The 21,537-nt window shown below is 48.4% G+C and overlaps 7 protein-coding genes across 7 annotated transcripts; 4 read left to right on the forward strand and 3 right to left on the reverse strand.

The window, feature by feature from the left end:
- Nucleotides 1–1,451: 1,451 nt before the first annotated feature.
- On the forward strand, nucleotides 1,452–3,506 carry N7487_001737 (Peptidase aspartic catalytic; the record flags this gene model as incomplete). Its single annotated transcript, XM_056869485.1, has 6 exons — nucleotides 1,452–1,507; nucleotides 1,550–1,939; nucleotides 1,994–2,133; nucleotides 2,198–2,708; nucleotides 2,769–3,366; nucleotides 3,477–3,506. 6 exons carry the CDS (start codon nucleotides 1,452–1,454, stop codon nucleotides 3,504–3,506), a joined length of 1,725 nt encoding a protein of 574 aa, XP_056734269.1.
- A 1,401-nt stretch (nucleotides 3,507–4,907) lies between these two features.
- N7487_001738 (uncharacterized protein) lies at nucleotides 4,908–6,008 on the forward strand (the record flags this gene model as incomplete). Its single annotated transcript, XM_056869486.1, has 1 exon — nucleotides 4,908–6,008. The coding sequence occupies one exon, from the start codon at nucleotides 4,908–4,910 to the stop codon at nucleotides 6,006–6,008; it is 1,101 nt and encodes a 366-aa protein (XP_056734270.1).
- Nucleotides 6,009–8,255: 2,247 nt separating this feature from the next.
- Nucleotides 8,256–10,266, forward strand: N7487_001739 (uncharacterized protein; the record flags this gene model as incomplete). The annotated part of the gene is made up of 3 exons (XM_056869487.1): nucleotides 8,256–9,098; nucleotides 9,173–9,545; nucleotides 9,584–10,266. 3 exons carry the CDS (start codon nucleotides 8,256–8,258, stop codon nucleotides 10,264–10,266), a joined length of 1,899 nt encoding a protein of 632 aa, XP_056734271.1.
- A 793-nt stretch (nucleotides 10,267–11,059) lies between these two features.
- On the reverse strand, nucleotides 11,060–11,398 carry N7487_001740 (uncharacterized protein; the record flags this gene model as incomplete). Its single annotated transcript, XM_056869488.1, has 3 exons — nucleotides 11,060–11,073; nucleotides 11,133–11,288; nucleotides 11,371–11,398. 3 exons carry the CDS (start codon nucleotides 11,396–11,398, stop codon nucleotides 11,060–11,062), a joined length of 198 nt encoding a protein of 65 aa, XP_056734272.1.
- A 923-nt stretch (nucleotides 11,399–12,321) lies between these two features.
- pld2 (putative phospholipase D (PLD)) lies at nucleotides 12,322–16,041 on the reverse strand (the record flags this gene model as incomplete). Its single annotated transcript, XM_056869489.1, has 5 exons — nucleotides 12,322–13,011; nucleotides 13,065–15,205; nucleotides 15,260–15,403; nucleotides 15,456–15,813; nucleotides 15,865–16,041. 5 exons carry the CDS (start codon nucleotides 16,039–16,041, stop codon nucleotides 12,322–12,324), a joined length of 3,510 nt encoding a protein of 1,169 aa, XP_056734273.1.
- An 842-nt stretch (nucleotides 16,042–16,883) lies between these two features.
- On the forward strand, nucleotides 16,884–17,975 carry N7487_001742 (uncharacterized protein; the record flags this gene model as incomplete). The annotated part of the gene is made up of 2 exons (XM_056869490.1): nucleotides 16,884–17,778; nucleotides 17,854–17,975. 2 exons carry the CDS (start codon nucleotides 16,884–16,886, stop codon nucleotides 17,973–17,975), a joined length of 1,017 nt encoding a protein of 338 aa, XP_056734274.1.
- A 215-nt stretch (nucleotides 17,976–18,190) lies between these two features.
- Nucleotides 18,191–20,844, reverse strand: N7487_001743 (FAD-dependent oxidoreductase; the record flags this gene model as incomplete). Its single annotated transcript, XM_056869491.1, has 4 exons — nucleotides 18,191–19,717; nucleotides 19,783–20,153; nucleotides 20,206–20,477; nucleotides 20,543–20,844. The coding sequence occupies 4 exons, from the start codon at nucleotides 20,842–20,844 to the stop codon at nucleotides 18,191–18,193; spliced, it is 2,472 nt and encodes an 823-aa protein (XP_056734275.1).
- Nucleotides 20,845–21,537: the final 693 nt, after the last annotated feature.

The raw sequence follows: 21,537 nt of genomic DNA on the forward strand, positions 1-21,537 counted from the left end.
CGTGGCTAGCCTCACTTTAGCCCTTGACAAGTGCAGCACTAGTGGGTTTTCCCTTTCCATTTTCCTTTTTTACAGTTTTCCGGTTGTATACTGAAAAATATATAGTGAGATACGGAGCACTCCGTACGGAGCACAAAGTACATATGTAGGTACGCGGTGTCACCTATCCTATTTCCTATTTAGGTAATAATCACCACCTAAATGGGCACGAAAATGTGCCTTGTCTGTCAAAGTTCGCTTACTATGCAGAGACTTCGGGGATAACCCCTGATATGGACCAATTATGGGTTGAGGCTGAGATGACAGGGCACTTAGCTCACTCCCACTCGTCGCTTGTTATCCACAGTTCTACCATAATTGACCCTTTTCGCGAGTTTTGTGGAGATTAGATTGCCAAGTATCATAGCCCCGATACATGAGATTACCATCAATGTGATAGTTCTCAATAAATACACGTCTTTTCACACCGTAACTAGTATATGGAGGAAATTACTGTGTACAGACCTCGGACTACATATGCAGCACGAGGTTTGAAAAAAAAATTGAAGGAGAAAAAAAAAACACGCTACAAAAGCCTCAACGGCAAAACGTCTCAGGTCTGGTATTGTTGGAGATGCGGATATTTAGTTGGGAACCTTAGAATGTTCGGGTCGGCTCGTTCTACTTTCTTTTTTATGAATTGAATTGAAAGACTATTTATTTTCTAAACAGTTCAAATAAGGAATAAGATAGCAAAAATACGGAGTACTTGAACCAGATGTAGAATGATTCCTTTGGTGTAAAGTTCTGCTTTACTAATTGTACATTGTTTACTCCGTAGTCCGTAAGAGATTCGCTATCTGACAATCTTCCATCCTCAATCCCCTAGACCAATACTTTAGACTGAAGCCTCTAAACTCTCTAAAGGTTAGCGGTATATTAAATCTGCATTTCCCTGCATTTCTTGAGAATGTTTGGCTAAACCCTCGGACCGCTAAGAAATACTCCGTACAAGTGCACTCCATAGTCTCATTATGATCATTTCTTGCGCCTTTATAAAAAGAATACCCAAAAATAAAATAAAAATAAAAAATAGCCCCCGCCGTACTTCGTATTGGGCGGGCTATTATTTCCTGGTTTAAGCCTTCCCTGAAAATTGGGCCGGTCAAACCTACTAAACAGGACTGGCTACTCCGTAGTGTGAGGCTCTTGTTATTCATTGGTGTCCTTGGGGGGCTAAATTATTTGCCCCTATTTCCGAGGTCTTACCTCGTACAGAGGGAGTTTCGCTACTATTATACCAAAAGTTTTAGCACGGCTTCGACAGCCCCGCTTCCTGTCAAGCCCACCTCCCAGGAAGACCTTTTTCGGGGCTGTCTGTCAGAGGGGTGTCCTCTCTACAGCTTGAATATGGGCTTTGATCAGTACTCTTTTATACCTATGGTAGGGCTTGTGATATACTTTGTTACAGCATGTCAAGCGTCGGCCCTCGTGATCCCACCCAGCCAGTATTTGTTAGTATCGCCCCGTAAGTCGTTAATTAGAAGTCACTTACTAACGTAGCTCCTAGTGAGGGTAATGATGGACCATGGAGTAGCTTCAGTGTTCGAGTTGGCAGCCCAGAACAGGACGCTCGAGTCCTCATCTCTACAGCCGCCCCGGCAACTCTGGTCGTCCTGTCGCAATATGGCTGTTCCGAGGCAGTGATGAAAAATGTGCCATCAGATTGCGCTGTCTCGAGAGGTCTTATGTTCACCCCGAATGGGTCATCGACGTGGGATCAATTAGGGACCTTCGAACTCACTGGTGGAGAATCCGGCTTCGAAGCGAACCTTGGATATGTGCAGCCAGCTCTGTTTGGTTTGGATACGCTTGGGATCGGTCTTGTCGACGGATCTGGAGGACATACGCTCAAAAATCAGACAGTCGGTGGTTTTGGTACGGCGGAACCCTTCTATTTGTAAGAAGGCATATCAATTGGCATGACTTCCGCAGCTTGCTCACTCAACCTTAGAGGGATCTTCGGTATTAGCACGCAGCCATTAAACTTTACCTCATTGGGGAATTTCTCTGCCCCTTCATACATCACAACGTTGAAAGAGAATAATGTTATCCCCAGCCTGAGTTGGAGTTACACTGCTGGAGCGATATACCGTGAGCATCAAATCCGACCAACAAGATATTCATTCTCGAACTAGAAGTTAATTCATAGATACAGGGCTGAAGAAGGTCTATGGCCAACTAATTTTCTCTGGCTACGACACGTCTCGCTTCACTGATAATTCGGTCACTTTCACAATGGCAGACGATATCACGCGTGACCTAGTGGTGGCCCTTCAAGCCATAACCTACAGCGGAGAGAACACAGAATCTCTCTTGTCTTCACCGATTAACATATACATCGACTCCACGGATCCCAACATTTGGCTTCCAGACACCGCCGTGGATGCCTTTGAGTCTGCCTTCGGTCTCACCCTGGACAATGCCACTGGTCTATACCTCGTCAACAGCTCCCATCAGTCTGTACTTCTCGAGACAAACGCACAAGTATCTTTCCGACTATCTGATGTTTTAGATGGCGGTGACACGGCTACCATCACTCTTCCATATAATGCATTTAACCTCCAAGCAGAGTATCCATTGGTCGAGAATTCGAGTTACTACTTCCCCCTCAAGCGTGCCACCAACGAGTCACAATACACACTCGGCAGGACATTCCTCCAAGAAGCGTGAGACCCATATATACACAGAAGAAGAATTTGGAACACACTGGCTGACTAGTCCATTAGATATCTCTCGGCCGATTATGAACGCCGGATTTTCAACGTCTCGCAGTGTACCTGGAATGAGGGCGCGGAAGAGAACATCGTCACTATTCTTGCGAGCTCAGCCACCAACACCAGCCAATCTACCCCAACATCGTCCTCTTCCAGTGACTCCGGTGATTCTTCGGGCGGTTCTTCTCTCAGCACCGGTGCCATAGTTGGCATTGCAATCGGCGCAGTGACCGCCGTTGTACTGATCGCCCTGGCTGCGTTTTTCTTCTTTCGCCACCAGAAGCAGGATGCTGCTAGTGAACCCGAACGAAGCATTCTTCAGTCGCCCGCGCCTCAAAGTATCTCAGAATTTGGCTCTAAGCAGGCGGACGGAAATGTGTTTGTCATACCCCCGATAATGCATGGGGAACTCTCGGGTAATGATACTCAGATTTACCAGTTGCATGCAGACTCTGGTAGGCATGAGATATATGAGTTGCCAGGTAGGGGAATACCGCAGCCTGCAGAATTGTCAGAGCGCGATGCTGAATCTCCGGCTGCGTCAGCAATGTCTCTTGTGTCGCCCGATGTATCTTTTCCATCGCGTGATGCGTCTTTACCATCTCCCGATGTAAGTCGGACTTCAACGCAACGGTTATAGTAATATGAATTCTCTTCTTCGGTTAAAATACCCCCAAAACCCCCAAATTAGCTTCTGGTTATACTACAGTTGTTCTATAGCAACTACTTCACCAGCACCTTGTTAGTTGAACGATAAGAGGAAATTCAACCGCATCAATGGCCACATATTTATCGTAACTGGACCGGATCACCAGGCCCGTAAGGTGAGCCTTCATGTCCATGCTATCGAGGGACCCCGTGATTGGTATTGTAATAAGCTGGTAATTGTCCCCATTGCAGTGATTAGGAGAGGTTGGATGACCACGCTGCGTTAATAGATTGGTAGAGAGGTCGCATGAGGGCTGCATTAGATCTTATATATTGTAGATCTCCTAAGCCCGCCTGACCATCGTTGTCTGCATGTTACCAATTAGCTAGTGCATGGATGGGTTTCATCGGCCACTACGGCAGTGCACTCACTTTAAACCGATAGCGCCGCAGCGGCTGATGCGACCCACCATCAACCCCAAGGCTATGCGCTACCCGGCACCCTTGCTTGCGCCCGAAGATAGAATTTCGGGTGAGCCATGTGCCGTAACGGCCGATTCAACCAACCTACGATCCCCTGACTGCAACGGTCGGGGTTCTTATCTCCGCAAGTGGTTATTGGGGTAACTTGGGGTTCTCCGGAGAACCCGTGGACCTTGGCGTCAGTTCTTATCTGGGTAGCATAGCCCTGCCCAGGTGGTAAACATCGATGCATAACGTAACGTATTCGATAAGCCCTGGAGTCATCTCCAAAACACATACTCCGTCGTAAACTATGTATAACGCCCTTATATATTAACAACCACATCCATTTTCTATATTATTCTTTGTCGATAGCTATTACTGATAAGGCTTCTAAATACTGTATATCGATTTCAAGGAAATTTAATGGCTAGATTGTTGTCGGATCGAAAATTGCGTTGCTATCTAGGAGCTTGAAATATCTCAATTAAGTAAAATAAAATTGTAATTTCTCGCCTTTATTATTTATTTCGGAGACTGCGGCTCACTTACTTCGGAACGGCGAGTCGCCTACTGAATGCGTTGTTTCTCTATAGTGATGCCTAAATCGATGAGCTCCAACACGAGATATCAGGTTACAACAAGCGGGAAAGCACCTAGTAACTTCCTATTTTAAACAAAGGGATCTGCCTCCATGTTAGCCTGTAAACCCCCCTGCATCTGGAGAAGTAACCATGTCTGCAAGAGAATTATCGCGCATAACCGGGACCCGGCTCTTCCTATGGCCCTAAAGCGTATCTGTGGGGACTCGACCTCGGGAGTAATAAATTAAGATAAGCAGCAGAATCTCCGACTAAAACTCCAGGGCTGGTTCTGTTTCTTATCGCAAAGTTAAAATCGCCAAGCACTTGCCAAGCCTTGGCTATAAATGAATATGCAGTTGAGTGAAGTATAAGAAGGGTCCGGTGAATCTCGCAAAATCCTTTGAGAGAGCAGCACTCATCATACATCTTACCTCTTACCTTGCACATGTCTCCCAAGATGCGTACTTATTTAAGCACCTGGACCCTTTTCCTGTCCTACTTAGGATGTAGTGCAGCTGCTCCAACATTGCCTATTCTCCCTCATCACCTGACTGCGCGCGACACGCCTTTCAACAGCAGCCTTCCAAACATCACTATTTTCGCTACTGGAGGCACCATTGCCGGATCTGCTTCCTCAAACACTGCGACTACGGGATACACCGCCGGTGCACTCGGCGTCGACATCCTGATCGAAGCCGTGCCCGAGCTCTGGAACATCTCAAATGTTAAAGGTGTCCAGGTCGCTAATGTTGATTCGGGGGCCATCACCCCGGAAATTCTCCTGAACTTGACATCGATGATCCAAGAGGCCCTGGACGACCCATACTGCCAGGGCGCCGTTGTCACCCATGGAACAGATACCTTGGAGGAATCGGCGTTCTTCCTTGACCTGACCATCAAGACCGACAAGCCCGTCGTCGTGGTTGGTGCTATGCGCCCGGCAACAGCTATCAGCGCTGATGGACCCATGAACCTACTGGAAGCTGTCACCCTTGCGGGAAGCCCCGAGGCACGTGGGCGTGGTACCATGGTTGTGCTGAACGACCGTATTGGAAGCGCCTTCTACATGACGAAGACGCATTCAAATTCCCTAGACACCTTCAAAGCAACCGAACAGGGATACCTGGGCTTCTTCCTGGATACAAAGCCGCTGTTCTACTATCATCCCGTCTTGGCTATTGGCCGTGAGTACTTCAACGTCTCCGGGGCAACTGAATTGCCTGAAGTGGACATCCTATTCGGACATCAAGCGCTGAACCCCAAGCTGGCTCGCTCCGCAGTCGAGAGTGGAGCAAAGGGTTTGGTCTTGGCTGGTATGGGTGCTGGAGGCTGGACATCTGCGGGAAGAAATGAGCTTGAGACCTTGGCTGAGGAATACGATACTCAAGTCGTGGTTTCCAGCCGAACGATGGGGGGCTTTGTCCAGACAGATGGCACTGGAAATATGTACGGTGGACAGGACTTGAACCCCCAGAAGGCTCGTATCATGCTGCAACTTGCTCTTTATGCAGGATACAGCTCTAAGCAGCTCGCGACATTGTTCGAGTTTGCACCTTGAGAGCAATTCCAGATATCGGCAATAGTTGGTAGCTATATAGCAATTTCTAGTCATTAGCGTTTAGAGATATAGTATGATAGATGATTTCATGTATATTAACCTGACCTTTCACCAAATTTGAAGTCCCGAATTGAGATATAAGTGTGATAATCATTTCTATTCTACAGAAGAGCCATATATCCTTGGTCTTAGTGGTCAAGAATGACTTGCCTAAGAAATATCCTGTGACGAAGTTTTGTTCATGCTCTGCCCACGGGGATTTGGCCGACAGCGGAGAATCCGAACGTTTTACCGTGTAGCCGTGCCAAGGGCCCAAACCCACCGTACCTGGTGTTAGGGGCTTGGCATGGTTAACGTACGGTAAAGGGTTCCGAGATTGGAAGGTGGTGTAGGCCCTACCCCAACATCTGTCACAAATGATTGGCGCGGATTATCTCCGACTGAGCTTATCAACCTTGAACAGCATTGCGCCTAAACCTTGTTGCCCATGTGGTTCTTGTCTTATCTATAAGCGCGATCGATCTCTCCAATTTATTCACAATATCTACAAGGGGCTTTTACGTCACAATTTTACGGGATCGATAATCAAGATCCCAATTCAATGAATGATAAACCTGGTATTAGAGAGGGTATTCAATAATCTCAGGTATACCAGAAGGCATCTATCTAGAAATATGCCCGTAGTCAAATACCCTCTCAGATCAACGTACAAATAAAAACACATTCTCTTTCAACAGTATTATGGTTTTACTAGGCCTCGCGATATATACAAGACATGATATAGCTTGCTTTTAGAGACCAATAGAGTATCTAACTCCACGACTCAGGCGAAAGAGGAAACCTGGAATAGAGAGTAGGATCATCATCGTTCCAACTATCCAGTTGCAAGATGAACTCTGCTTTGAGATGCTGACCCTATGTCTCGAGATCATTTTATCTGCTCATGTGGATACTGCCCGTGTCTAGGGTGATGCCTTCGAGCTCGTGGAGAATAGGCCCGATACGTTTTGTCTGTATGTCGATCTCACTCTTGGTTGTCCGGTGAATTTGTATCAGGGGTTCAGGTAATATACCATAGTACCGTTTGCGGTGATCATATTTTGCTGGGTCTCGGAACCAGTCAACTGGCGCGAACTGATGTACTGCATCGCTCAGACGCAGACCCGCAATGCCAAACTGAAGATCTCAGCAGCTGCGGAGAAACACTTAGTAGCTTCGGCCTTGAGTAATGGGTGATCTCTAGGGAAATGAAGAAATGACGTTTTAAATCGGAGCTGGCCTCGGAGAGAAAATCTCCCAGAACGTCCCCATTTAGCGTCCAGCTTTCAAAGGTGCATGGGGGAAAAGCATGTGGATCATGATATCTAGATAGGTAACCTTGACGACTGCTTCGAGGGAGCTGGTGGAGCTAGGTGAGTGGCCAGAGAAGTGGCTACTGTCGCCTGTGCCCGGATTGTTGATACTGAGGGAATCCTTGTTCATAGAAAAGTAAAGTACTAGAGGACGTAAATCTCACCGTGGCCGGATGTAATGTCCAACACGGTCATGGGAAATGAAAACCCGTCGATTGGGAAGGGGGGGGATGATGGGGATATACGCATACTCTTTTAGATGCCGTTTTTAGACACTATTTTTTAGGTGTATACGAAGGCGTCGAAAAAAAGCAGATTCCGAGAAAGAGATCTTCCTATGTATAACCTTTTAAAAAGTGTAAATACGAGCTAGACTAAACAAGAAGATCGAAAATTGGATTCGGCATAGTTGGCGGCCATAATTAGTAACTTTTTTTTTATCCTTCCGAGGTTAACTATGTCTCCAGGTGTCGACATCAGGCCGAGGACGGCCGACTAAGGAAACAATACACAATCACATCATGAAATCTTGTATGCATCATGCAAAGGCCAATCTTCCCGCCATGAAGACACTGAAGTCACTAGTCATACTAGCCTCCGAGAAAGCCCCGAAATGGGTTAGGGTACCCATAGTCACGCGGGGTTCTAGGTAGTAACAAATCTGACAGAAAGCTATGCACGGCCGCAACATTGTTACCGAATTGGACGAATAAACAACTACCGTAAGAGTTAAGTGTTCATATTTCATATTGATAGGTCAATTATCCCTGAAGGCGTATACTTCGGAGATGTGATCGGCCCGTCCACGGGTGTTTCTTCGGGATTCTGCCGCTGACGTCATCGCCATGTTTCATCTTCCCCGCGCCTGCGAGATCAAATAGTCAACAACCACACCATGGAGGACCCTCTCATTCAAGCATTGCCTCCGGCCACGGACTACCTAACCTATCTTACTTTGTTAGAATATCAGCTTACTCCTGAACGTCTACCGCTTTTGCACACTCTCCTGCAAGATGAGAAGCTCACGACAAACATCGGCTGGGACCTGGTTAAGCTGCTCCTACCTATGCTACCTGCATCTACAGAATGCCTACAGGATGTGGCTCGGCTAGGCAATCCCAGAGAAGTGATTTTGCGCGTCTCTGAGTCTCTCATGCAACTGCAGCCGGAGGATGAGGACGAGGACGAGAGGGCTGATCAGGGACTGCCCCTGCACATCCTGCAATTCAATTGCCTTCTCGGAATGCTCTCGGTACTTCACACACGGATCCAGACGAAAGCGCCAAGTCGTTTCATCGCAACCTCCCTCCAAGCTGCTCTAGAAGCATATACCACAATGGCGACCAACGAGACCACCCTGGCCTTCCTTGAGTTCTTCCGCGAAGTGTCTCCCTCCAAGCGGCCCGCACCACCTCCCAGAGCTGCCAGTGAATCTAGCGTGCTGAGAGTTGCTGCTGCTTCAGCCCCAGACCCCGAGGCGGAGGTATCTTCGCCCTCTCCTTCTGCCGATAACGAGACCCTCCTTGTTCGGAAATTCATCCAATTCGGCTTGCTTGAACTGCTAAAGTCATATCTTTTGAGTTTCTCCAGTCCTATGGATCCAGGAATGTCGTGGACTATTCGGATGCAAGAACATCTGCATCCTGATCTGCGCCTACCGATCGCCCAATCGCAGACCGAGGCATATGGATCGACCAAGGAGCTCAAGGAGCGCGATATGATCATGGGGAAGCTTATGGTAAGTGACACCAAATTATGGATGGGACTATGTCAATATTTGAGAGCGTTTGGTCTAACTTTTCTTTCGCGAAGGCTTTATCACGAGACGTTGGAATTGATAACGAGGAACTCCTGTCGATCATATCCGGATCCCCGACAGATCAAACTGCTCAACTTGACTTCGATGACCCACCAACAAGCCCCAATCAGATTCCGCTAGAACGTCATGGCTCACTCCTACTACTAGCGGCTCGGGCTGCAGGCACAACCCTCTTTGGCTCTGGGCAGCCGCCCCGTCGGGTATCCGTTTTCCCTGAGCTGGCTCTGATATTTAACAACTTTGTCGGCGGCCAAACCAGTCTCGACGAAGTGGCTTTTGGTCAACCACACGTGCTTCTCGACTCCCTGTTGGCTTTGGCCGTCTACTCTTTGCAACCCCCATCGAAGCCCCGTCAAGCGATGCCGAGTTCAAGGATTTCGTTGTCATTTTGACTGCATGCACAGCACGCCAAAGCCACGGCATCGTTCGCCAGATTCCAGCCGCCATTGTCCAGAGCCACCCATCGCCTGAGACGCGGTTTAAACTTATACACAAGATCTTGGAAGATGACCATCTTGCCTCGGCGCGGGATAGCGCCATTGCATGGCTGAAGGAAGAACTGCTCCCCAGCCCCACTAAATCTTCCGAAAATATATTCCAAGATCCGCTTTACTTCTGGGCTCTTTTCCCGGCTCTTTTCAAACCGGCTACTGCCGCCAGCTCAGCATCCGATCTCGTTGCTAGTTGGTCTCGTCTGACCCAGACTCAAGGTCCACCGCTTCATTCCGCATTGAATTTGTACTACTTGCTGCTTTCTTCGCCATCGCTACGCGAACGGCTTCATCTCGAAAAGACCTTTAAGTTCTTCCGCGGCCATGTCTTGGACCCTCTCAGGCAAGTATTCCGGAGCTTTGAAGGCGATCTCATCGCTAAAGGAGGCGAGGGTGTTATCGAAGCTGCGGTTGGAGAGGAGATGTGCCAGATAGGCAATGCACGGTCTGTGGGGCTTATCGGTCTTACACTAGACCAAATCGAGGAGGCAGCTAGTGATGCATTTGGTTCCGATGAGGCGGATCTGGCTGAATACTCTGAGGCTGAAGAGGCCAAGGTGTCTGAGATTCGGAAGAAGATTGATATCTGGAAATAAATACAGATCCAGGTTACTTGTACAGAAGTTTAGTAAATATGTTTCTACGAATGAACGTTTGCATCATTTTGTGTATATTCGCACTGAAAGTGCCTAATTTAGGGCATGTAGGCGTAACTATATCTTATTTCGACATAAGGACACACTCTAAAACAGGAAGGTGGCTCACAAAAGACTTTTCCCTTCTGATACAGCTAACCTACAAGCCATATACAAGGAGAAATGATTCTTTAAGGCAATGATCCATTCCTATCAGCTACCATGACCGATTCTAACTAAAAATAAAGCCCTATCCGCCCAAACCACCCACCAAAACAAGAAACCAGAGGAATCCGCACCGCATTGAAAAAGAGAGACATAATCAACCGATTTTGAAGTATGGGGTGGAAATCTCCCCAATGTAGCTGAAGGAACAGAAAACAAGTCCCTTTCTAAAAGAAACTGTTGTCACCCGGATCGTCCACGAAGGGTTCGAAAGAGCAGAAACCAATCACAGTCGACAGCCGAGAAGATGATGCAAGACTGTCGAAAGAAATGAGCTGCCCTCGTCGAAGAAAGAATGAACTGGACAGACAGACTCATAACGAGTCTTCACAAAAGCAAAAATTAAAGCTGAGAGGTCATGTTTCGAGGGATTGATATTTTTGGTTGAAGAGTTGAAAAGTGTTCTTAAGAGTCCGCGGTGAAGATTATCAAATTAATGCGTTTCAATGTCAACCATGGCGACCAACGAGACAGGTCAAGCCATGGTGGTTGATGGAATGTTGGAATTGGGCACGCTCATGGAGGGCGTTTAGAAGTCAGCGGCTACGTACGAAGACATGTTAGTATATCAGTCGGTTATTCGTAGAACAGTTAGTACTTACGGTTCATGACGACACAGCCACCGCCGGGAGACCGCTTCATGATGTCGCAGCCGGCTCCGGGGGTACGGGTGACGACGCAGCCGTTGGGAATGGGGGACTTCATGACGACACAGCCACCACCGGGAGACTTCATGACGACACAGCCACCGCCGGGGGCTATTAGAGATGACATGTTAGTATATAGATGTATAAGAGATATGAGGAAGCAGTGTATATGCTTTGTAGGCAAGGTACTCACATTGCTTCTGGACCTGAGCACGAGACATTTCGAGGATTTCGAAGATTGAAAGATTGTTTTGAATGATCGAAGTGTGAGCGGGTGGTGGAGAAAATGAACGAAACCGGGTATACAGGCTGGTATTTATATTCGGGGAGGGACTATTCTTCGGACTATCAATATAATCAATATTACACCTGGGGAATGGATGTCAATGCAAATGTCACATTGACTTGCTGGCTTAAATGCATTGGGCATTGACGAAGGCGTAGACCCAATCCAAAATGTATGGGATTGGGATTGGGATTGCGGTGGAGGTCCATTGCGGAGCCGTTTGATATTGTTCTCGGGTTTATGAATGTAGCAGTTGTTGCCTCTGGCATTTTCTCTTTGTTTTGATATGCAGTCAGTGCATTGATGGAGGGAGGTTGATATTGACCGCATCACATATCCTCCGAGGCATTTGTGGCTAGGCCCGGGTTGTCTTTCATGAAGGAACGCCACAGAGATGGCCGAGGGGCCCCTGTTCCAGGCAGGTGTAGTTAGCACATTTATAAGTCCTGCATGAGGGTAAGAACAATATTAAGCAGGGGTTTTGAACTGTAAAAGAATATTTCGGAGTATGTGTTTGATTTCGTCCAATGGGGGTGGCGTTGCGAACAAAGGACACGCAGATTGACCAATCGCTACAATCACATTCCTCTTAGTATTGTTCTTCAAGAACAATATCACCCCAGGCTTGGCATCGGACAATTTTTAGATCATAGGTTTAATTGCACAGTGTCGAGTATCAGTGTCATTCTCCCTCGGGGACATGAAAGAGAGTAATGCTCCACGAATAGCATCGCTTCCGAAACAAAGAGGTTAGACTTCGCTTAGGTACAACAATTTAGCTAATAGAAATGCTGGAATTGAAAAATAAACGAGATGATCAATGATAACAGTCCCAACTCGGCAAATGAAATCTCTCCCTTAGGTGTAGAGTGGCTCGGTCAAGTCATTCAGAGTCAATCCCTCCTTGGCGATATCTTCCTCGATCAAGAACATCAAAGGCATCTCAACCAGAGTACCCTTAACTTGACTTAGAAGCTCTTTGACTTGTCTCGCCCCCTCTGCGCCAGGCGCAAAGTCATCGCTTACAACGTGGCCCCATTGGAACCGCGCCGGACGTGCCGATGCTTCCATGCCTTCACCGGCCCTCTTCTCGGTCTTGTGGAAATAATACTCATAGAACTCCTTGTACTCAGCCCAGTTGCGGACTGAGTCGTCCGGAACGGCGTGGAATACTTTCCGGAAGACTTCGCTGTTTGTGCGCGCCCGCGAGTTCCAAAGACTCTGGGCAGTGTCCGAAAGCGGGTCAGCAACAACCTTGCTCTCAGGGCAGTCAAAGTCGAATTGGTTGGGAACCCCAACGGGCTCGAAGTTTGCATCCGGTCGTTGATAGTCCTGCGGTGGCAAAAGACCAAGGTGCTTCCGGAACAACTGGCGGCGGAGAGATGAAGCAAAACGACTAGCAGTCCATGGCTTGCCATTCATGCTGGATGCCACAGGTGTGAAATCCTCGATAATGACTGCGATCTCAGAGTCATGGTCACCCAGTTGGGAACGGTCGTTCAGGTTTGCAGATCCGCAAACAACCACACGATCGTCGGCGATCATCACCTAATATTTTGGTTAGAGGATTGGATCATCATTGAATTTGGGAGGGAACAAACCTTGGAGTGAACGTAAAGTTCTTCGCTCACAAACGCATGAATCTCAGCATCGGGATGTCCATCCCATGGCACTTTGCGAATATCCTCTCCGCCGAGCATGTAACACTCGCTGACACTGTCCCACCGGTTCGAGGAAGCATGACCGCCCTGTACCTGGTGTGCAGCCTGCTGGTATTTCTGGAATGGTGCGGATGTATCAAAGGCACTACGAGTAGTGCTCGGAGCGTACCCACCAGGGCCTGCAGTGTTCAAATCGTACTGTCTGCGTGCATCCTCGTAGTTGACACCACTCTGCTGTTCAGCTGCAGCCATCATACTACCGTTATTAATCCGATCGTAATTGCGAAGGTTGTAGAAACGGATGTACTCCATGGGATTAAAGCCTTCCTTGGCAATCATCTCCATGATACTGTGACCTCCGCGGTTGATGGAGTTGTACTGGAACTCCATAATGGCGCGTGTTCCGAGAGTCTCATCATCTCGCAAATCACCGGCAAAGCAGGGGACGGATGGAATAACCACGATGATCTTATATTTCTGACCAGCACGGGCAGCACGTAAAATCCTCTCCACAATTGCAGCACCAATCTGGTTTTTCACTGGACGCTGCGAATCACCGGTCGCAGTGATAAAGAACTGGTTTTCGATGTAGACAAAGTGCTCACTGTTTCGGATGATGGCGCAATATGCGTCGGCAATCGAATGCTCAAGTGGGCTGCCGTTGCTCCATTTCGCACAGCTGCGTACAATCTGGCATGACATATTCCCTCGGCCTTGCGAGGAGGAAGGACGGCCATATGTGGTCAGTCGATCCTGGTATTGGTGGATTTGTCCCGCGAGCTGACCACGAAGGGTGTTGCCATATTGCGTCAGGTCCTCTCGGAAGCGACGGGGCGCCAAAGAACCTCGCTCACGATCACCTTCATGCTGGTAGTCATTAATCCCACGTGTATTGGAGTGGGATGTTTCCTGGCCTGGCGGGGGTGGGAAATATGGTTTCTGCTCCTGTTGCTGGGCCTGTTGATATGGCTGGTACGAGGTGTTGGCAGTGGACTGCGCTGGAGGGGGTCCAGGTGGGGGAGGAGGGAATGAGCTTCCAGTGTAGCTATACTGGCTTGTATCGTGACTCGGGGACTGAGCTGACTGAGATTGAGAGCCTAGAGGACTTTGGCTTGGCGGTGGGGGATAGGTTGAAGCATTCCCAGGTTGGTACGAGGCAGACGTGTTCTGATGTTGATATTGTTGCTGGTTTGAGGAGGGATGAGCCGGCGGTGGCGGATAATTTGAATCGCTAGCACTGTTGTAAGGCTGATATGCTCCGGCAGATTGTTGATGCTGAGGCTGGGACTGCGACTGTGGCTGCGACGGACTCGATGTCTGACCTGGTGGCGGGGGATAGGTAGGCGATGTGACTCCACTAGGCTTCTGCTGCCAGGATGGCGCAGGTGGCTGACCCTGTGGACTTGCCTGTCCCGACGGGTACAGGTTGGGCTGTGGAGAACCAGTCTGCTGTTGGCTAGTCGAGGGGCCAGTTGAGGAAGTGGGCCTTCCATGGAGTGCCAGTCTCGCGTATCTAGAATCACTGCGAACCTTGTATTTCGAATCATAGATGAAGTTCCATCGCTCCACAAAGTGACGCCGCAAATCTTCCACGGCTGCACCGTGCAGGCTCACGGATATATCAGACCATCCCATCCGAGACATGGTCTTTCTATCCAGCTGATTATTCTCCCAGTGAACGACATCTTGGAAATCAAGGACGCGAGAATTGTTGTAGTCCTGGCCAGGGAAAACGGTTTGGCTCACATCCGAAGGGTGTAGATCCGATAGCTCGTGTTGGTTTGTATCCCAGCGACCGAAGCACATGTCCAAACCACCCATGAATGCAACCCGACCGTCGATCAAACAAAGCTTCTCGTGATGAGCCCAATACAGAATGACATCATCGTTCATTCCGTACAGTCCCTTCAGTGTATCCTTTGACATCTTACTCAAACTTGCCGAGTCAAGTGACATGTTCTGGAAGGTCGACGTGATTGAAGCTGCTAGCTCTTGGCGATCAGGCAGATGGTCAGGGTGACGGAAGACAGCGATGTTGGGGTGCAAATTTTCTAGGGCATGTTTGGTGTGAGAGGAAGACACTGTAGGGACTGTTAATTGAGTTTCCTTTCAGTGTATAAGGATCATAGACATACGAGTGAGCGCTTGCGTAACCTCCTTATAAACAATGACATTGACGCGCACGCCCCGCTGGGCTGCAGCTTGCAGCATGCGATCCAATCGGTACTGTTCATTCTTCGCTGGTGGCCTTCTCAAATAAAGTTCGGGAGATAACCACCCTACATCAAGTTAGCCGCATGCAATGAAAATCCGGGGAAGGTTGAAACTTACAGTCCAGAATCCAAACTGACTCTCGGGCATTTTCCAGAGCTCGCGACACAGCCCAGAAATAGCTACATCCATCCACATACCACTTGGCATCGTTATGTTCCCGGGGAGGAGCGAAGCTACCAAATCGATGCTCTGTGTTGGGCTTGCTGGGGCCATACTCGGCATACGCCTGTGGATCGATGGTGGTACCGATCTTCTGGGCAAATTCGGACCCAATTTCGGTCACAGTACCTTGCAGTTTTCCCAATAAACCGGACAGTTTGTCTTCCTTTTGAGGTTTTCCGTGATAGTTAGGGTTTTGCTGCTGTCCACTTGTGTTTTGGCTGTATTGCGGTTCGGTCTGGGTTGGGTAACTCTGCTGTAGCGAACCGGTTAGTGGATGTAGAGGCTTAGAGATGGTAAAGCCTACGCCTTGATAACCACTTGGGTTGTATGTCTGGTTCGCCTGGCCTTGTGAGGATCCGTGGCTCTTGTAGGTGTCGCGGAGCTTCTTGAAGGTATCGCCTAGACCGCGGGATCCGTCTCCGGACCCACGTTCCGCGCCCTGGTAGTAACCACCATAGGCCAGATCATCCTGCTTGGACATCCTGAAGGTCCAGAATAATTTGTAGACAAAACACAGCAAAGAACGTTGAATAAAAAGAAAGTCAGAAAAGGTCAGAAACGGGGGTGCCTGCAGAGCGGGGTGTGACTGTTTTAAATTCAATGAAGCGCCCCGCTACTCCGTACACCCAGCCACGATGGGAACGTGGTGACTGTGGCGGTGTACGTGTACTCCGTAAGCTGACACGATTATCTTCCCAAGTTGGGATATTCCTGGGATATTCTTAGGGTTAGGCAATAGAATAGGTGAGACAGTGTTATATGTGTTCTTTACTACTCCGTAAGTGGCATTGACATGAGTATACGTAGATGTATATCAACACATGTCCCTACTTCTAAATCATGTCCCATTTGATAGTTAAAAAAAAATATGGAAGACACTAAGGAGCTATATATATATGCACATATATAAAATCATCAAGAATCCCTATGTAAAATAAGAATGAAGTTCAAAACATCAGGTCAAGTACTTTTACTCTCGGAAGTGCGGATGCAGGCTTGGCATTCCAACATGTGGAAAGGGATCTGACATCTCCCGAGGTCGACTGGTCAACCTCCATCTCCTCAAATTGGACTGCAATGCCCACAGTCCAAGTAAAAAAAAAGCTCTCTTGGGCGACCCCGAAAATCAGCGGAAGATGCCAAATCTGTGAGGCCCCTTTTTGCAACTAAAGATAATAACTTGGTCTCACCCTGGCACAGACGCGACGCGCCCAGGTCCGCGAAGCGCAACAGGCATACCGATCTCGCCAACAGTCCCAGCTCTCTTCACTGAAAGCTCGCGTAGAGCAACTGGAAAATGCATTTGATCATTTGAGCCAGATCATGCACACATTCGATGACCATGTGATCCGAAATGGGTCCCAATTGTCTCAACCTGAACTTTTCCAGAAAGTTCAGTTGCTGCGGGATGATATAGTGTCCCATTTCAAGCGGGCCGATATTCACTTTCAAGAATCCCCAAACAACCAGTCTTCGGAACCATCCCAAGCTGTCGTTGAGCAACTCCACGCGCAGGTCGCGTCCGAGGTGCCAATGGGCAGATTAAAAGATCACACTTTGGAGTCTGACTTCTGGAAATTGTTTTTGGGCTCGTCGGCTGGCATGATTCCCTCAACTAATACCCAGGGCCTGAATAACCAATCAAATGACTTTATCCCCATTCCTGTGGCACCATATATTGCTGAAACACACGCCATACAATATGCAACCACACGCTTCACCCAACGGCTTTATCGTGCTTGCGCTGAAAGTGGCCATCGGTTTCTATCAAATCCCTCATATAAAGACGAAGACATGTGGGAGTTCGGATTACTACTACAAAGAATGCCACGAGCAGACATTCGAGATTATTTCGCACGTGTCGTCAACCTGGAACCTTGCCATCCTATCATCGATGCTCGATTCCCATATATCAGCCTCGGCGGTGCAGGAACACACTATTTACAACCTTCCGGTGACGACTTTTCAGATAGCTTCGCTCTCTTCCGAGCAACAAATGGTGTGACTCATGTTCCTGCAGACGAAGACTGGTTTGATGTGCATGATGTCGAAAGATACCTGCTCAACCGAGGTATCGGTGTAGGCGAGTTTCCTTCGTCCACCCTTACAATAAATTATCCCTCTAGTCCAGCCCCTGGGCATTCGAACTTGGAGGCACCTCAGGGGGAATTGCCCAACGGTATGATGATGGTTATCGATGAGTATAAATTGATCAACAGTACGCTTACACTATTATTGCTACTATTCTCAATGCAAAAAAAAAAAAAAAAACGATGAGAGCTAACCTAGCCAGGACTGAGCCAGCTTCCAGTCTCTCTGGGCTGTGTAGCTGGCTTTCGCCGGTCTGATGTCGAGAGGGTAATATCCTACAATGTCAGGTGGATGTCAGTTGGAGATACTGGCTCTCCGGGATAGCTTTGTGTACATTCAACTACACCCTCCAACCTGCGGAACATCGCAATACCCTATTTACTTTATATAAAAATACACGAAAGCCCGAATCGGACACAGTCTCGTTCTGAACTATCTACCTCGCCCTGTTATACCCTTGGGAGTTCGCTGTGGCTTTTCCTAGTTGATCATAAGGCCCCTCAACGCCAAAATTGTAGCACCACGTACTCTCTATTGAGCTAAAGACCTGGACCATGACGGCGGAAAGCTGTCCGACTCATAACCTCCTCCCGCCAATACCACACAGCTGCCATAGTGGCACCTGGTCCGATTGCCATGGAACCCACAATCAAACTAGCCAGTGCCACCTGCCAAGAGACATTAGAAACCCCAAGGCGGTACAAATCCCATGCGCTAGCTAAGCACCACAGGAGAGTTGCCGCTGCAACAAGCAGGAAGTCATTCTGGAAAAATATGAAGACACCGTCTGCAATTGTTGCCACCTGTGCGAAAGCGGCCGATGGGATGAATGCCCTAGTGATAAAGTTCGTTCCCAAAGCAGCCCAGCTCAGCAGCAAGGCCACATGGAAACAAGTAGATACACCGCCGACCACAGTGTAGAGGGTTTTCAAGTGTGGGATGTCGCAGTTGGATTTGCTCTCCACTGCGGCACTATCGGTCTTCACCGGAGTGCTCGAACCGATCGATTTGATGACATGGGAGAATATCTGAGTCAAGATAACCACGTATACTGGAGCAGGCTGCCACAGCGCAATGAAGATTTGTCGCGTGTTCAGGGCATCAGCCAATGGGAAGAACAGCATGATTGTGGGCACGGCAAATCCCAATACCATTGCAGGCAGTAACGCTCGAGCGGTGGACTCAGGGAGCGTGCGGGTACTTGGGGAGAAGTATAGCATTCCGGAGGAGATATAGGTACTCGATGCATAATAGAGGGGCGCAATCAGCCCAATTCCGCGCAGCTGATACAGAACCGCCCACAAACTCGGAGTTGCGAGAAGGGTCCATTTGTTTCTTGGTCTGAACCCTTCAACAGTCCAGATAGCGATAACCGGCATCATTGAAGCCAGGAAATACAGAACCTGCAACGGCTGCTCCGGTGTAGAGAAGTTGGCAACCGCAGGCAGGAATATCGTCACGATGACTTTCAAAATGAGGTCAACGGCTCCGAGCCCTGTGTACACCTGGCGAAGGGGAGTTTCAACTCCTCCTGGGAGTGGAACCGACTGACCCCTGATTGCCTGACGGATCAAGTCCATTGTTCCATTCGCTCGGAGTGCTGTTGACAATTGGCGATATCCTAACCAGGCTAGGAGGAAGTATGCAGCGTACAACAAGATGCTCACCACACCCCGAGATGACGGTGTTCTGAAGCGCTCATCGAAATAGGCAATTTCCCGAGCCTTGTGTGGTAGCGGAAGCATGTCCAAGGACACTCCAGGAGAATACGAGACGATCCATTTGCTGAGGACAACGTATTTCGGAAGGCGTGGCATCACGTACCTTCCTATGAACTTCAACAAGGGCGTTTCCTGGCACTCGAGACGTTGCCGGGCATGGGCTGCTTTGACCAATTCCCACGCACGTTTTTCACGCTGCTGTTGAACGCTCTCAAAAACTTTGGAAATGTCGGCCGATGACAGCGTGCCTGCCTGGCAGTTTTTGAGGGCCGCAACGAGATGATTTGTCAGGGATGCGGCAGTTTCCATTGCATTATTGCCTCCCTGGCCTGTCAAAGGCTCAAACTATTGAGCGGGGCATTGGTCAGTCTTTCGCATGATCTTGTTCTGAGGTTGATAGGTGGTCTCACCTTGTGACAGGCATCGCCGATAGTAATAATTCTCTGGAAATGCCATCTTTTATAGACGTATTCTGCCAAGCTGGAGTATGCCGAGGCAATTTTACTCTTGTACAGAGCAGAAAATTTCATTGTAGGAGTGATCTGGTCGTCGAAATGTTCCGTTGCGAAGGCTTCCTCCTCTTCCTTGGTGAACCGAGGAATATCTGCGCCATAGTATGTCTTTCCCATATTCCGCACGAGGAACCAGTAGGTGAGGTCTCCGGGTCCGCTGGGAACAAGATACGAGTAATGCTCATTGTACACCGAGGTCAATGTGCCTTTCTCGATCCCCTCCACGCCCTTGGAAATGCCGAAGATGCATGCGTAAGTTGCAGGAAGTGCTTCCACAAGAGTTAGCTGATAATTTCCAAGCCCCTAGGTTTAAGTTCATACCAGATTTCTCCGTGGGATCAATCCAAGTGGGATCTATCTTTTCAGCCGCTTTCCACATTTCTTGACGGACTTTGGAATGGATTCCATCTGCTCCGACCACGATACTTCCGGTGTAGGTTTCACCAGTCGTTGTGGTAACTGTGACACTCGAAGTACCATTCTCAATACTCTGCACTCGCTGAGAGGTGATAACTTTGGACTTATCCTGGATCTTTTTATAGAGGACTTCTACCAACATCCGGCGATCGAGGAATAAGATAGGATAACCATGACTGGAGGTATTGTCAGTTGATTCTGCTGTTTCAATATTGGGATATAAATTTGAATGGCGACAAACCTCTCGATTGACCTCCTTTCGGCGTTATCGAATCCCCAGAGTGGTTGTCCTTGCGAATCACAGAAGCGAAGTTTGTCAACAGGGTATTCCGCCATCTCTAGAACTGACTCATAGCAACCCAGCTGGTCGAGAATGCGTAAGCCGCTGGGCAAAGCGCCAAAACTAGCCCCGACCTGGGGTGCAATGCTGCCGTAGGCTTCGAGAATGACGAAGTCGATGCCATTTCTTTCCAGCATCAAGGCTAAGGAAAGTCCAGCAATGCTGCCACCCACAATGATGACTTTAAATGATTTTTTGTCCATGATCTTGTTGTTAGTATGGATTGACTGACCACGAGAGATTTAAAAAAATGAAAGACGCGTTGATTGATATGCTGAACCGCAATTTATATGTACATACGGGCGCACTTCTTGTTGCACCCCTGAAATACTCTGAACCCACCAGTAATAAATAGTTGAGCCCTCTAAAACATCTGCTGCACTGCCTGAATCGGAGGAAAAACCCACCGTGATCATTGATCAACCTGCGAGCCGGATGAATTCATTGAATGATCAATAATCGGACCAATAGGCGTCGTCGGAGCTAATTCGGACCACGGGTAAATCCACTTTTTGAAATGTCCTATGATTCTATTGGACACAGACATTGACGATCTACATTTCTACAATAATATAGTCAGAAAGAACACGAAAAGTTCCCTATGTTGTATCGCTAGACTATGCAAGGGTTAAACACTGAGGGGGCTGAGTCAAACGGCTGTCTACGAAGACGTATAGGGGCCCGGGGTCAAAACCCCCTTTGGGGGGGGATTTTATGTCTGAATGCCTTAATTCAGAACGGCAGAAATATCAAAATACCTGAATTACTATTACATATGATCTAGTCATCAAGGTACCCTGATCCTGCTGGCGTGCTCAAGTCCAAAAAAATGAAGCTTTTGACTTCCATACAAATTCAGACACCTCCAAAAGCGAACTTCCTAGTGGGCCAAATAT

Source organism: Penicillium crustosum (assembly GCF_028827405.1).
Source record: "Penicillium crustosum strain IBT 35664 chromosome Unknown utg000001l_segment0_segment0, whole genome shotgun sequence".
Classification (NCBI taxonomy): domain Eukaryota; kingdom Fungi; phylum Ascomycota; class Eurotiomycetes; order Eurotiales; family Aspergillaceae; genus Penicillium; species Penicillium crustosum.